Source organism: Phaenicophaeus curvirostris, chromosome 6 (assembly GCF_032191515.1).
Source record: "Phaenicophaeus curvirostris isolate KB17595 chromosome 6, BPBGC_Pcur_1.0, whole genome shotgun sequence".
In the NCBI taxonomy this organism is placed as follows: domain Eukaryota; kingdom Metazoa; phylum Chordata; class Aves; order Cuculiformes; family Cuculidae; genus Phaenicophaeus; species Phaenicophaeus curvirostris.
In genome coordinates this window covers 17,569,309-17,585,305 of record NC_091397.1, presented here as the reverse complement: position 1 = coordinate 17,585,305, position 15,997 = coordinate 17,569,309, and the positions used below count along the sequence as shown (strand labels likewise).

Here is a 15,997-nt window from a genome sequence, read left to right as displayed (position 1 = left end):
TGTGGCTGCCCCGTCCCTAGAGGTGTTCAAGGCCAGACTGATGGGCCTTGGGCAGCCAGGTCTAGTGGGAGGTGACCCTGCCGATGGCAGGGGGGGTGGAACTGGATGATCTTTATGGTCCCTCCCAATCTAAACCATTTTATAGTTTAGTGGCTGACAGGTGTGGTTGGACTTGATGATCTCAAGAGGCCTTTTCCACCCCGGTGACTGTCCGCTTTCTAACACCGACAAAACCCCACACCGCAGCCTCCCCCCGCCCCGCCCACTGTAAACAACCCCGGCCGGCGCCGCTCCCGCCCCTCCGCGCATGCGCAGCCCGCGGGGGCGCCGCTCTCCTCCCTCCCCCCCTCCCCCCGCGGCCAGGCCTGGGCGGGCCGTGCGCGTGCGCGGGGCCGGCGGCGAGGGGGCGCGCGCAGGCGCTGTGGCGCGGCCGGGGCCAGGGTCGGGGCCGGGCGCTGTCGCGATGGACGAGGACGTGCTGACTACCCTCAAGATCCTCATCATCGGCGAGAGCGGCGTCGGCAAGTCCAGGTGAGGGGGCGGCTGCCTCCCCGCGGCCCGGAGGGGATGGGGGGGGCCGCTCTGAGGGGCCGGGCCGCCCCGCGCCCTCCTCAGCCTCGGGTCAGCCTGGGCCGCGCGGGGGCCGTGCGTGAGGGGAGCGGGGAGGGAGGGGTTGGGCCGCTTCTGCTCACTGGGGATGCGCCTTCTCGAGGGTTTCGATGTTGATTCGTTCCCCCCCCTTTCCTGTCCTTTTCATGGCTTTCGTCTAAGCTACCTTTTAATCTTCTAGTATTGTTTTTTCTTTAACTTTTTTTTGTTAGCGCCATAGATCCTAATAAAGAAATAAATGCAGGAGTGCGTCTGGGAGCGTACCACCCGAGTCATGTTGGGTTTGATGTTTTCATGGCAGTAAACAGAGTCTTCTACCCTAAATAAAATACCAGTTGCTAATTAAAAAAAAAAAACAACAAAAAAAACCCCAACCAAAACAAACAAACCAACCAAACTAAACAAACCAACCAAACTTAATTTATTAAAAATCTATTAATCGTTCCTTTGAATTACCTGCTGTATTGCTAATGTAATACAGCAGGCCTCTGACAGACATGATCTGGGCAAATTTCTTTCAGTTGAGATCATCTCTTTTATATGTGGCCGTATGGAAGAACCTTTCCAGGGACAGATGGTGTGCACAGTGTTCTTGTAAACCTACTTAAATACTTACTTTTTCACATCGGAAAAGTTGTTAAAAGAGACTTTATCTGTGCGTAGTGGAAATAAAATTGATATGAAATGGTAACATTAGAGTTGTTTGGGTGTAGGAACTTAATATTGAACTATTCCCAAATTTGTGTCACTTACCCATTCTGAAAGATCAGATGTTAAACTTGTATTACCATTAGTAGTAAGTGGTTGGAGTCTTGACTTCTGAACTAAATGCTATCTTAAACCTGATCATTGAGAGCGTGCTGTACTTTGTAGAAGATGATATTTGCCTATGAAGGAAAAGTCAGGAAAGTAGGGCTTGGCTGGGCTTAATTGCTCAAGCCTTATAAACTGTTGTTTTTATTCTAGTGGCAGTATGAGGTTTACTTATTCTGTTTTGAGTGAAAGGAGTTTTGGTTGTAACTAAAAATTACTGCTTTTAAATAGCATGCTGATACAGCTGCGCAAAGGTAACAGTAGAAGCCTATGTGCTATATATATATATCTTAATTATTCTTTGGTAAATAAAGTGGCTATTTGGTTTGAGGTTCTGGAGTAGGGGTAAAAAAAAGGTTGGTCTATGGTTAACCTCAAATTTGTCACTCAGCATTACTGAAGAAAAGGAATTTTCAGTAGCTGTTTTTCTATCAAAGCAGGACTGTGTCCAAGTGCTAAAAAGGTCTTGGCTGCTAAATTCACATGCAAAAAAGAGAAGAAAGGGAAACAAACAACTAGAGGGTGGGACCAAAAGTAAATAAGGCTTTGTTTTGTTTCTCTAGCCTGGCACTGAATAGAAGCTGTCGGTGGTAGCAAACAGCTGTCTGCCATGTTGTAGTATACACTTGCTACAGATACATAAAACTGGGGATTTCAGTAATTGTGTGCTGGTAAATCTTAGTTGTAGCTCTTCTTCTGTTAGTAGCAAACATATCCATCAGGATAGGGGGAATGTGTATGTGAAAGTCCTTATATACAAAATAGTAAAGTGAAGGTGAGCTAATTCTGCTCTTAAACTCCAGTGTCTTTATTTCTGATGGGTGTAGTGCTTACTGTACCACTGTGTGCCCAGTTCAAGGAGTTATTTCTGGGGTGAAAAGCTGACTTGGAATTTTCTTCTCAAGCTTATTGAAATACTGTGTGAGGCAATATGAAGCCAAAGAAAATCTCACTGTTGTAATTAATTCCGTAAGAACAAAAATAGAAAAAGATAGAAGCAAAACACTCTTGAGAAGCAGACCGTGTGGCTGTTCAGGCAGCTGATTTCACAACTTGCGTGGTACCTTGTTTTGAAAGAGACATAGTCAGTAATAGATGCCTGTTCTCTTTAGCAGAGCGTATCTACTGTATTATTTTTGTGTTCCCTTCTTTGTTTTTTTGTAGAACAGAATTTTTGGAAAATGAGATGTGTTTTTATTTAGCTATGCAATCTTGCTTGTAATTTGTAGGCTTCCAGCAAACTACAGATACGCTGCCATAATAGTAACTCTTACTTATTTTTCTTCCCTCCCTATCAGCCTTCTGCTGCGGTTCACAGATGATACATTTGACCCAGAACTTGCAGCAACAATTGGTAAGTATGTGATGATGCTACCTGAGAAAAATTTATTCCAACTTCAGTAGAAAATTGTAGTTTGTTTAAACTTGCCTAACTAGTAGTGAAGTTCAGACGTGTCTGCTTCTCTGTAAGGAAAGAATGATGTGGACACAGTTTAACACACGGTGCTCATTGGTGTAGAACGTTGACTGTTCTGGCCTGTAGTTGTCCCCTTTATGCAAAAATAGATCCTTGGCTAGGAAAACAAATGTAAATGTCACCCTTCACCATGAAGGTGGGAGTCATAGGTATGGGCAGTGAAAAGCTCTAGTGGAACAATCTGCAGTTCGCTGTTTGCCAGCATTTGCAACTGTAGTGGAAATGTAAGAGGTATCGTTATGTCTCCTGCAGATTTATCTGTGCAATATAGCTGTCAAGTTGTTTGAATAGCAATATTGTTGTCCAGAACTTGTGTTGTATGTAATATGATACTTAATAGCTATTGTAAGAAGACTTAAAATACTCTTTGGTGGGGGATGTTAGCTCCTGCAACTCCTGACGATTCTAGAGTGTGCTGGGCTCTGTGTGGTGTCTGCTTTTCATCTATAGGTAGGAAATGACAAGGTGGCTTTTTGTCTCCTACTTAGTAATCAGTTTCTTGGCAGCCTAGTCTTTTGAGAAAAATGGAAGAGAGCCAAGAATCTAGAGCTGCTGGGAAAAAAACAATGATGTGTCATTGCTGTGTTGGTACAGTACCTATCAACAGGTGGAGTCAGTTGTGCTGGGGAGAGTGACCCAGAATGAAGGATATTCTGTGTAGGTGGGTGTCAAAGAAAGTAAAATGAAACTTCAAAGAGTGTGATACAGCTCTGTACCAAATTAATAACTAAACAGAAGATAGAGATGACTTCTACACACAATGCATTTCAATTGTGTTTTTTAACTTCCTCTGTAGGAGGAGTTCTGGCTAAGGACACGTATCATATTTTTTCTTTGAGTCCAGCTGTTGGTGAAGAAATCCAGCTCTAGTTGGTTATGAGGTCAATAAGTTGATCTAGTTTTCCTTAATGTTTATAAGATACAGTAGTACTGTTCCATGGAAGGCACTGAGCAGCTGAGGAGAGGAACATGGCCTATTCTTGTTCATTTCATCGCTTATGAAAAATGAACTTGTGCAAGTAGCCCTACCTCAGTTGATGTGGGAGGACGGAGTGGAAGGAAATGGGAATGGAACAGACCAGGTGATGAAGATAGCAGTCTTGTATTATAATCAAACTAGTTCTGGCACTGTATATGCTTCCAGTTGTGTTAATTTCTTGGTAAGTAGATCATGGTGGTCAGGAAGTCAGTCCAGAATAGCTGCTTTAGCTTTCATGACTTTTTGGATGCTGACAGACTTGTTTGGTGTCTGTGGTCTTCTTTATCGTTTTGTTTGTTTGTTTCTTAATTGTGGTTTGTTTCTTTAATTTTCTACTGTTCACGCATGTCTGTTACCAATGTCAAAAACTGAGATCAGTGCACAATTTGAGAACTAAGGAGTTATTTTCTGAAGTAATTCTTCCTCTTTGGGATTTGTCAAAATGCGCAACAGCATGTGTGGTAGCTAGTTGTTGGCTGTTTAACAGCAACAACTAAAGATTTACTGCTGGCAGATCCTACTCTGCCAGTAGTAGGATCTACTGGCAGGTACTATGCAGCTCTGCTTCCGAAGTGGAAGAGGAGGTGGAGTCCTCAATGTGAGCGTTACTTCAAATAGAGTTTGAATTCTGAAACAGGTATACTAATCTGGAATGAACATGGTCATTTGGCAGGAAAAGGAAGTTTCTAGAGATTGAGCAAAAGCTGGCCTTATCACCCTAGTCGTTAGGCCCTAACTGATGCTTGTAGTAGTATTGCAGAGCAGAGCTACTGGGACCTCAGCTGTTAAGGTCCTGTAGCATGGTGTGGGGAGCACTTGTGGGACAGCAGATTCTTTTCTCTCAATTTTTTTCCCCACTTAACTGGAAGGGAAACAGGATCTGGGTTGTTAAACTACTAGGCTGCAGCATTGCCATTTTTCTGATGAATGTATTGCTAATAAGTAACATGTCAGCTTTAAACTCAGGGCAGGATGTTTTTTTCAAATAGATAAAGTGCTTGGAGTGAGCCCTTAGGGATAACTGTTTCCTGCTGTGTGAAGACAGGTCGTGGTGCCAGATGCAGGTACTCACAAGATGGTGCAATGCCAAAACATTCTGTGAACCTCAACCTGTATTTCTTTTTGTGCTGATTAAACGCCGTTTCATTTTGAGTTTGGGGACAGAAGAGTTTTTAAATAATTCTAAGGCTTTCCTGTTTAGACGGTAGAGTATGGTGCTTTCCCAAAATGAATGGATTGACTACAAATAAGGTAATCTTTCAGTCTCATCCACATAATGACTGCGGAACTGGTTTAAGTGACTGTATTTTTTATTTGGATTAGAAAATGAAGACACAACATGCTATATTTTTTTTGAAAAGCCCACACTAAACTAGCAACAATTGTATGTAAAAGCTCAACACTTGGAAAAGCAGTGGTAGCAGCACAGCTGGTCACTTGCACAAACCTACTGGGTACTATTTAAATGAAACCTGAAACTACTGTTTTGTGTGGTTTTCTTTTTTTTTTCCCTTCAGAATTTTGTAAAAATCCTGTGGTATTCTCAGGATTACGTGCTGCCTTGGGCAAATGCTCAACATAGAAGATTAGTTGCCTTCCTTCCATTCTCTTGAGGCTAACCTGTTCACCAGGCTTCATCAGACTATATATACCCTGGTATTTTCTCTTGTCCTCACTGCTCATTCTTGTCTTTACTTGCTTGCTCTTTGTATGAGACATACTAGAAGAGAGTTCAGTGCAATCCCTGTTTCATAAGTGAAGCAATGTATTGCACACATCTGATGTCTTGGTCTGCAACTCTCTAGCCCTCCTTGCACTTGGAGTCCTCCAACTCCAAGCTGTCCACTTGTCAGTTACCTGCAACACAAATAATATACTGTAGCTGGTTTTGCACTACTTGTAAATACAGCGTGGCCTACTGGCCCTAATGCACCTTGCAGACTGGAAGTCCATCATGGTGTGTTAGTGTGTAGTGCTGAGATGGTGGGTATCGGCACAGAGGAGTGCAGTCTAGCAGTGCTGTCTAGTTTCTGGCTGCCTTCAAAAAGAGTGGTGGAAAGTACTGTCAGCTTTCTGTCAGTGGCGGAGATATCACTCTTGCAAAATTAGAGCTGATAGCTGTCACATAAATACATCAGTATTTCACTGAAATATTTAAGGAACATAAGTACTCCGTTTTTTCAATTTAACAAGATTTTCTTGAGCCCTGCAATTTTTCCACTTGTCTTCTTTTATGGCAGATTGATTATCAAAACCCTAGTTATTGAAAAGATTTCATTAACTGGCTTTTGTTTAAGTTGGGCTCCCTGCTTTACTAGAATTATATTTACCATGTCTTGGCTGATCACTTTAGATGGTATGTTTTGGTCTGCTGTAGTTCATTTTCCTACACTTGCTTTTCAATAATCAGTCCATAATAAGTGATGTTTATTCATTTTAGTTTCTTAATTTACTTGCAATGCTTATGCAGAATTAGAAGTATTATCTTTGAACTTTAAGCCAGCAGCAAGGCACACATAAAGGCTTATATGCACTTTCCATTCACTGAAAATTGCAGACCTGTGCAGGCACAAGATACTGGATCTGTTTTCTGAATGCAGGAAGTACACCGTGGCTTCAAAATACACCAAATGTATTCGTCCTAAGGAAAAGAAGTTTTTCTTCCCAAAAGTACTGTGACATACTTTTGATTTATGTTAAACGTCTGGTAGACTTGTTATTATCTACAGTTACAGGTCTTGATATCACACTAATGGATAAAAGAATATATTGTGAGCAGTTGGATGTCCTAGCTGATCAATGGTGATTTTTACAATTTAGGGAAGGAAATATGCAATTACAGTGGAAGATGAGATTCTGTCAGTCTAAAAGTTACTGCTGGGTGATGAAAAATTGTCAGGACAGGACGTTCTTTAGGATCAGTTTTAGTCAAGTTGCTAGCATAGCAGTCTTCTGTGAACCAGGTAAAGTTCTAAGAACGGGTGTTTTAAAAAAATAGCAACTGTACTTTTCTGTGAATATAACTGGAATAATGTACCATCCTTGTGCATGGCATGGAGCATTCTATTTATTGCTAAGTTAAGGACCAAGACTCTTAGTCCCTGAAAAAAAATGGAGTTCTATTCAGTTACTGCAAAAGTTAGTGTCCTTTGGCAAACTTTAGCGTGAGATAAAGCATATGGGCTTCCTTCAGACCAGAAATGAGTCTGAAAATTGCTTGATACTTCAGGGAACACCAGTGAGCTGAAGCTGTGAAATGGTAGAATAAAAATTCTGTATGTTTTTTAAAAAGTAAAGGTCTTAAACCTCAGTTGCAGTGAAGTTATAAGTGTGCTTGCAATGTGTGGTTTCTTAAGCGTCCTCTGTGACTTTCCAAGTTGAATGTATTTTGGTGTGTGTTTGCACTTGTTTGTAATGTGGATGGCCTTGGAAATATAAGTGCAGCATGCTTATCCTGGGGCCCTACTTAAACATTTTATGTTAGAATAATTAAAACAGAAACTGTTATTCTTGTAGCAAGTATGATGACTACCATTTTAAGTCACTGCAAAAAGTTTGCCACGACGCCTGAAAATTCTTTGCATAACGATATCAACTTTCCACAGTACTAGTTAATTTCAGGGCTGCAGCCTGGTGGGGAGTGAAAGTCACTCCACAATAATTTAAACATACTTCCAGTTACTTGCTATTGGTACCCTAAGGATTAAATTACAGTAAAATGATCATAACTGTACCCACTCTCTCAAACTGATGGGTGTTGCTATATTCCTTTCATTTGTGTAGCCATTAACGCCTTGTCCTCCTTAGCCTGAGTTTTGTGCAGCATGTCCTTGGGCAAGTGATAGGCTATGAGTTCCTGGGTACTTAAAAAAATAAAACCAAAACAAGATGGGGGAGGGCATTGCTTCATGTTGAGGTAGATGACTGTTTCCAACAGCTGGACTGTTAACTGTGGTGTCTGGTTGTTTTCTCGGTCACTGAGTGTGGTGTTGGTGAGTTCTTCATGTTTCTGGAATTACTATAAGAGAGACACTGTGTGTTCAAATAATCCATAGCTGATCTGATGTGTTTGTTAGAGGAATTACTGTCATCTAATGTTATTTCTTGAGGGATGGCGATCATGTAGTAGATGAGACTCTGTATTGGTTTATCTCAGCATTGGTCAGCTTGTTTGGGATGGGGAAACAGAGCAAATGACTACCTGAATGTAACTTCCTTCTTTATTTTGAAAATGTGTTGTTCCTCAAGATCACAGATGTACTCAACAGAAATGCATATATCAATACGGAGTATTTGTCCTGGAATATGTGCTTTAATACAGGAAATATAGTATTTGCCTTACTTCCATAAAGTGTTTTTAACCTATAGCTTAAAAGGCCCCTAGGAAAGCCTGTCAGCAACAAAACCTTGAGTTTTGAGCAAGGTTCATAAATAGCTAATGAAACTCTTCCTGCTCCTGTCTAAACACAATTTATTTTGAGTTTGATTTATTCCTTTTCTTTTTACTTTCTCTTTCAAAAATAGCTGTAGTATGTTCAAAGAACTAAAATATTTTTCCTGCTGTAGGTGTGGACTTCAAGGTGAAAACTATTTCAGTTGACGGAAACAAAGCTAAACTGGCAATATGGGTAAGTTTTCCTACATTCTCAATGTATTGCTTTGCTTTAGGAATAGTCATGGCATGTATAACGTACAGTTTATGTAAAATCCTTTTCTATTTACTGTGAAAGTGATTTGGAAAAGTGGGAGGTTAACACTGAAGCACTCAACATGGAATGAACTGTGGGACAGCTGGCTAATGAGGCAATTCTGTTGCTGGTGACCAGCTTCTACTGTGCTGATTCTGGGTCTGGCTGGGATAGGAGTAGAAAAAAGGAGGAATAAAATGGTACTGAATCAGTCTGTCTTCAAAACTGTGAATCTGACCATTCCTAGATTTTTTTTTTTAATGAGTAATTAGCTCTTTCTAAAGAGTTAGACCTCACTAATCTGAAACTTCCTTGTATACATCATCTTGTCTGTACTTGACAGCTTTTACAAGGGTACACTTCTTAATCTAGATGTTTCAGGCAAAATTCAGTATTGTATTAATAGGTTAAGAATTATTTTTGCATGCTCAGTTTATGCTCAAATCTTGCCTCTCAAAACATTTCTTTTAGCCTGAAGACTTCTTAGTCCTTGTACAGTTTTATAGGCTGAAGATTAGTGTTATTTGTAGCAGGTGCAGCTGAAAGAGGGAGGGGCAGTTTTTGTAATCTTAGCTTTAGTGTTCACCATCTACTCAAGTTAAAGGTAGAACTTCCAAATTCATGGCAAGTGAAGAAATAAAAAGTACTTCCAACCTTTATTTTTTTCTAAACATTCTGTTCTGCCAACCAGCCTCCACACCTGTGTGACTTGAAGCAATTTTCAAATATTCAGACCAAATTATGACTTCTTGTAGGAAGCAAGAATAAATCAACTTGACAGACAGATAGACAGGAGGAAGAGCAGACTGATAGTAGAATGATGTGCTCATGGGATGGAAAGTATTGCATAGGACTAACTTCGGGTTTATCTTGTTTCATATTGGTGAATATGAAGAAATAATTCTGAGGTAAACTGTAAAAGAAAATTTTGTGAAGGTGTATCACTGCATAAAACCAGTTTGCAATGAGTGGGATTGACTGAGTGACTTCTAGAATGTTGGAAGTCCAGTTCAGTTATTCAGATTCTTTGACAGGGAGTTGTTCTGAATCCAATGTTTCATGTGCCGCTTCCAGTCTTTGGTAACTTGAAGTTATTTAAATTGTCTGTGCATGAAGTCTGCAGTGAGTGTGTGCTGTAACTTTAATCTCTGATAAGAAATCAATGTTATGATATATGTTTTTGGTTTTTTTTTTTTAAATGAACTGTTGACTCTTTAAATTTTAAGATGTAAATTCAACTTCATTTTAAACCAGGAAAAACTCCCACTTATTTCTGCTTCTGCTTTGTCATAGCATATTAAATGCACCCAGGCGCTGATCAAATTTAATTGGATCAAAATGATTAGAGTGAGGGAACTGGTTTTGTTGCCATGAGTTTTGATGCTTGTTGCAAAACCTTAGTACTGCATCTGTTCTTTGTTGCTGGTTGCTGCTGTACTAGCTGCAGAACAAATGCTTCAGCAGAAATGGCTATCTTATTGCTCTAGTCTATTATACCAAACAGATTAAAGTTGTTTCCCAGGACAAGCTATATAAAATCACAAAGTTAATGTGCAGTAAAACAGAAAGGGAGAGTATAAACTGAGTTAACCTGCTAGTTGAATATACTTGCAATCTTATTTTCTATGTTCATTAGAAGCAGAATACCTGAGAGCTAAACTGGTTTCTGCTCAAATCCTGTATAATGGAACTTTCTGAATGGCTTTTTAGGATACTGCAGGTCAGGAGCGGTTCAGAACACTAACACCCAGTTACTATAGAGGTGCACAAGGTGTCATCCTAGGTAAGTGTATATTTGCATGCTATATTGGATGAATTGCTGCTTTTTTTCATGCATTAAACAAACACATATGACCTTTCTGTAATATCTGATTGATATTAAAAATTGTTCTGTCAGTGTTGAGCAACTTGTATATTAAAGGGTCTTGAATTTGATTTCTGACCTCTTTCTCATGTAGTCAACCTCACTGACCTGAGAACCACTGGTTTTTGCATGGGATCAAAAGCTGCTGCTGTTTGAGGGGATAGCTTTGAGCTGTCCTTGTGCTGCTAGGAATTTGCCTTTTATTTATCAGGTTTGGTTTTTGCCTGTGCTTGCTAAGCCCAGAATCAAAAAAAGATTTTTCTCTTCTCCTCAGTGTATTCCTTCTGTATCAGTTTGTATACAGCTTTCTGTTTTGCTTCTCTGTATTCCTTTTTCATAGTGAAATTAACTTAAACACTGTGGAGTCAGGCTGGGATTTTTTTTGGAATTTGCATCCCCATCTGGATGGGACGTTACACAGGCAGAGTGACTTACAAAATACTAGCTGGGAGCAAAAAAAGCATCAGGCTTTATGGGAGATACCCAGGCTGAAATCCATAATCGCAACTTCAGTGAAGTCTCTTTTGCTATTTTTTCATATATGGTAACCTGTTAACTCTGAAGTTCTGCTTCTCCACTACTAGAAGTGAGGAGCTAACTAAAGTAAGCACAGGAAAATAAGTTTAATTTTTTAAATTTTTTTTTTTTGACGTCTCTGACTTGAGACATTCTTGATAAGTTAGTTTGCTCAGTTAAATAGTTTTACTTGGAATAATCTCTGTTGTGAGACTTCCCGGTAGGTCTTGTTTTGTACGTATTGTTTCACAAGTCTGCATTGCATTGTCTTCCTGGTATAGGAAGATGCTGTCAAGGCATGCCTTGTCAAGTTCACTTAGTTGCTGGTACTGAACCTGCCACTTACTGTTGAAAGCTTTCAGGAGCTAAAAAATTCTGCAGTTGTGATTTGATATCTAATTTTTTTAATAATTATCTTTTGACTATTTCTTTGTTAAATAACTTCCTAAAAGTAAGATTGCTTATGCAAACAAAGCTGTAGTTTTGGTTGAAAAGAACTGGTTATGCCTGTCTGTGCATGGGATGTGAGAATGAAGGAAAAAAATTCTTCCATAGCTTGAAATGGTCACTGTTAAGATAGTTGCTGGGTAGTGGATTCGAGGTTTAATAAGGTCTGCTTTTTATCTACCCTTTCTGCTTCTAGCATGACCTACTACTTATATCCCACATAAATGCTATTTTGAAACGTGAAAATGCTGAAAATACAGTAGTTTGCTGGTGTTTGTGAAGATTTGGTGATTTTTATAATCGGTAGCATAACAGTGGTGTTAAGTCTTAATTAAAACTAATTAACTCGGTGCACAAGGTAATGCCATTCTCTGCTTGTTTTGCATGTACTGATGTTAATAAGTATCCTACGTCAATGGTCTAGAAGAGCAGAACTCTCTGGAGGAATGATAGTGTCTAGACTGTAAGATAGGATGTCTTAAGATAAATTAGTCTGAGAACAGTATATGAGTGAATCTTGGAATTGCTCTACATGAACATCGTCATAGAATCATTTGAGACCTTTAAGATTGCGTCCAACTTTACCTGTCCACTACTAAACCATATGCCTGAGCATCTGGGCTGGTGGATATTCAGCTCTTTTTTCCAGTTACTGTCTTGCTGTTGTTAGTGAATTGAAAGAGTTGGGACTTCTTCAATTTCCTACTTTAAAAAGCTGTATTTTTTGCTTGTTTTGTAACATAAGCTGCATTTCTTGGAAAAATGTTGTGGAAATAATTTTGCTAATATCTTTCAGTTTATGATGTCACAAGAAGAGATACTTTTGTCAAGCTGGATAACTGGTTAAATGAACTGGAAACGTACTGCACAAGGAATGACATAGTGAAAATGCTTGTTGGAAACAAGATTGATAAGGTAAACTGAATTCAGCTGCCGTAAGTAGTCTGGTGTATTTTGTTATTAATATGTATTAATGCTATGTCTTATTACAGGAAAACCGTGAAGTTGACAGAAATGAAGGTCTCAAATTTGCAAGAAAACATTCCATGTTGTTCATAGGTATGTTACAGGTTTATGCAGGGATCTTTATTTTTGTTACAGGGTGCTAAGTGCCACTTCTATAGGACTGATAGTGTTTGTATGTACAGTCCAATTAATAATATTTCTCTGCTGCAACGGGTACATAGATAGTAGGTGCTCCCATTTTTTTTTAAAATTGCCCCTAAATATGTCCAGATATCTACTCGAACTGTGGATGAGTATACTGAAATTCGTAACTTTTAAGGGCAGAATGCAGGCTTTACTGTAGTTTGACAAAACCTGTTTCAGGTTTGGGGTTTTCTTTGATCTCGTGTCCCAGCCGACTTGCTAAATTAATAACAAACACAACAAAAGAGGGGAAGATTGTAAAGAGCTGGCGCTTGACAGAAATCTGTATTAAAACTGGGATGTTAAAATAGGTAGGAGTGTAATTAACTTCTGAGGGGTGGGATTGAATAATGACGTAGTCATCACTGGAGCAAACATGTTGGTCTCACCTTGCTGCAAAATGCGCTGGGTCTTATAGGCAAAGCCGTGTAATGATAAAGTGGGTGATGAAGTGATTCTTTATTCATAAGTTTATGCTTAATTTAAGGATCAGCAGGGATTACTTTATAGGATGACTCCAGTAACAAGGACATTGACATGTCCTGTGCTTAGGCTTATGTTCCTCATCTCTGACTAATTACTTACCTTTGTCTAGTACCTTGCTGTGCTTGCTTCTCTTTGGCTGCCATGTCAGATGTGGAAATAGAAATTCAAAGTTGAGGCACGAGCTGTTAGTGCATGGAAGATGAAAAGAAACATGAAAATTGAACTATAACTAAATACATATATCTGCATGTTACATATGCTAAGTATCTGCATGGCTGTGTAGAAGAACAGGGCAAGCCCTAGTGGAACCAAACAGTTTCAGGTGGTATCTGTTGGTCTCATAATACCCTCTGTGAGCAAATTTCTTGGACCTAGGTGAAGCAGGATTCCTGTGAGAAATTACCTAGAATTCTGCTAACTACAGAAGACATAAGATCTCTTAATGCTTTTTATCAGATGGGTTATATCATGGAAGCTGACCCAGGATCCTACAGAATCCTTGCTTCTTGTGGTATGATCCACACTGCAGTTCTGACTAATGTACAGAACAGCAGCCAGGCTTATCAGACATCTTAAGTTAGTACAACCCTCCTTTCTTCTCAATGAAGTGTTTTCCGCAAAAAATAAAAATAAACTTTAGCTGTCTCCATATATTCTAGTGACATTCAACTTGGAAGCTCTTCTGTGAACAGTCATTTGAGGTGCTGCCTTTGCAACAGAAATTTGCATATCTGCTACATTATTATTGTGGAGTATGTTGTAAGAGTTAACTGGAGGAGAAATACTAAGTAAATCGCAGGAAGCTATGCTAACACTTGACTTCTTGCATCCCTTCTCCAGAGGCAAGTGCGAAAACATGTGATGGTGTACAGTGTGCCTTTGAAGAACTTGTTGAGAAAATCATTCAGACTCCTGGACTGTGGGAGAGCGAGAGCCAAAACAGAGGTGTAAAGTTATCAAACAAGGACGAAGGATATGGAGGTGGAGGAGCATGTGGTGGATATTGTTCTATGTTATAAACTTTGGGAAGCTTATTCTTTGCGTATTTAAACAGATAGCGACATCTTTCTGTACATAAATTAATTAAATGCTATTTTTAGGGACCTTGCAGTTTGCACATACTTGTTTTGTATCATGGCAGTGAACACTTGTAGGAAAAATGTTCTGCAGCTTTCCCAGTTTGAAAATGTTATGGTGCGCATGCCCAATTTGCAGTCTTCAGGTTTTTATAAGTAGCATAAACAATGTGCAAGAACAAATGCACTACAAATTTTATGACTGCATACATTCATTATGTAACTATTCTAAAAAAATCCATCTAAAAGAAACATGTCACTGCAGTGTCTGCTCTCTGTCTTATTTTAAATACACTTGAAATTATAGAACTATATAGTGTGCACAGATCTTGAAAACAATGTGAGCTACAAATGTTCTGTTTCATCTCTTCTAGTAAATGCTTTTTATGGTATTAAAACCAGCAAGATTATACAGTTCTTAGACAAATCTGCTAAATTTTTGTCTTTCAGCAGAGCTGTCTAAAATACAAATTGACACAGGCCATAGTTGGTATCAGCACCTTCTTGAAGAGATACTCTGAAAGCTTCCTTTGCAAAGCTGGGGGAATGCCCTTTTTTTCTTTTTAATCATCACTTCAGTTGATGGCTTAACTGGAGTTTTAATCCTGTGATATTTATATGCTGAGTTTGTGGTATTCTTGCACTCTTAAGTTTTTAAGATTAGGTCTACTCTAGACTTGCTGTAGAAAGTCTTCATTTTTGGCAAGGTATCTGAATGACATCTTTGTTCTTTCATGGTGAATCAATTTGCCACATTTCAGTACGAATGCCTAATTTTCTGAAATGTTTGTAATGTAACTTTATCTCAACCTGTAGCTTTGAAGACCTTTATGACATGTCTGCTTTATGCGGCTATTTGTTCAGAAATAAAACTTCCTGTCACAGACACTAAATGGAAACCTATTAGGCTTCTTGATCTCTGTATGGAAAAATACTATTACAATGAGTATTCACTTGAATTTACTGTATCAAAGCCAATGGTTTGTTTCAGAAGACTTGTATAGACTAATAAATTTTTTTTCCACAGTTCAACTTTTCTAACCGCTTCCTACTGTAGAGTTGTATATTTTCTAGCACATATGATTTAAACAAGCTCACTTCTTACATACATAATATTTCTGGTTTCTGAAGGACAAAACAAGGATGCTGTGTTGTGGTTTGGGTATTCTTTTTAAATCACTATAGTGCAATCAGTAACTGAACTATTGGGCAGTTTCTTGTAAATATAGTGAATGACAATACTTTTTATTACTGCAAGGTTTTGTGAAAATGTCAGCATTCATGATCTGTATTTTGTGGCAGATCTTGGCTACTTCTGTTAAAATACACTTTACTCCTTACAAGGAAACTTTGTTTTCTATTCTGTTTTAAACTTGCTAGAAAACAATATCAAAATTTGAAGACTTAACCATGCTAGTTGTTTTTACCAAATATTGTATCTATAGTATTGTTAATGTAGTAGGATAATTTAAATATGTAAATGTAATTAAATATACATACATATTGTATTAAAATGTTAGATTTGTATTATTATTTCATGCAGAATGTGGACTGACCAAATCTTGTTCGTTAGGGTTGAGGTCAAAGAATTTCTGGGTTTTATAGGCTTGCCAGTAGAAGAAACTTTTAGGAATATTAAAATTCTGAATAACTTAATTATTGCAGTACTATTTCAGTAATATTGGGCAAGTATCATAATGGTGGCAGATGCCTCTAATTTATTTCCATACCCATTTTCCCCCTAGTCTGGCTGCATCCGTTTGTTGAGAAGAAGCTGAATTTTCAGTTTCTCACAAAAGATCCTTTTATCACAGGACCTGGATTCATCTTTCTTTTTGCCTTTGCCAGGTCTGGCAGCTCTTGTCAAAGGAAAGAACTGTAGGGTACTCTGAA

General features: G+C 38.9%; 1 protein-coding gene across 1 annotated transcript; it reads left to right on the top strand.

Annotated features, from left to right (window-relative positions):
- Positions 1-398: 398 nt before the first annotated feature.
- On the top strand, positions 399-15,136 carry RAB18 (RAB18, member RAS oncogene family). Its single transcript, XM_069859507.1, has 7 exons — positions 399-531; positions 2,721-2,776; positions 8,445-8,506; positions 10,277-10,349; positions 12,190-12,308; positions 12,386-12,452; positions 13,869-15,136. Exons 1-7 carry the CDS (start codon positions 464-466, stop codon positions 14,045-14,047), a joined length of 624 nt encoding a protein of 207 aa, XP_069715608.1. The 5' UTR covers positions 399-463; the 3' UTR covers positions 14,048-15,136.
- Positions 15,137-15,997: the final 861 nt, after the last annotated feature.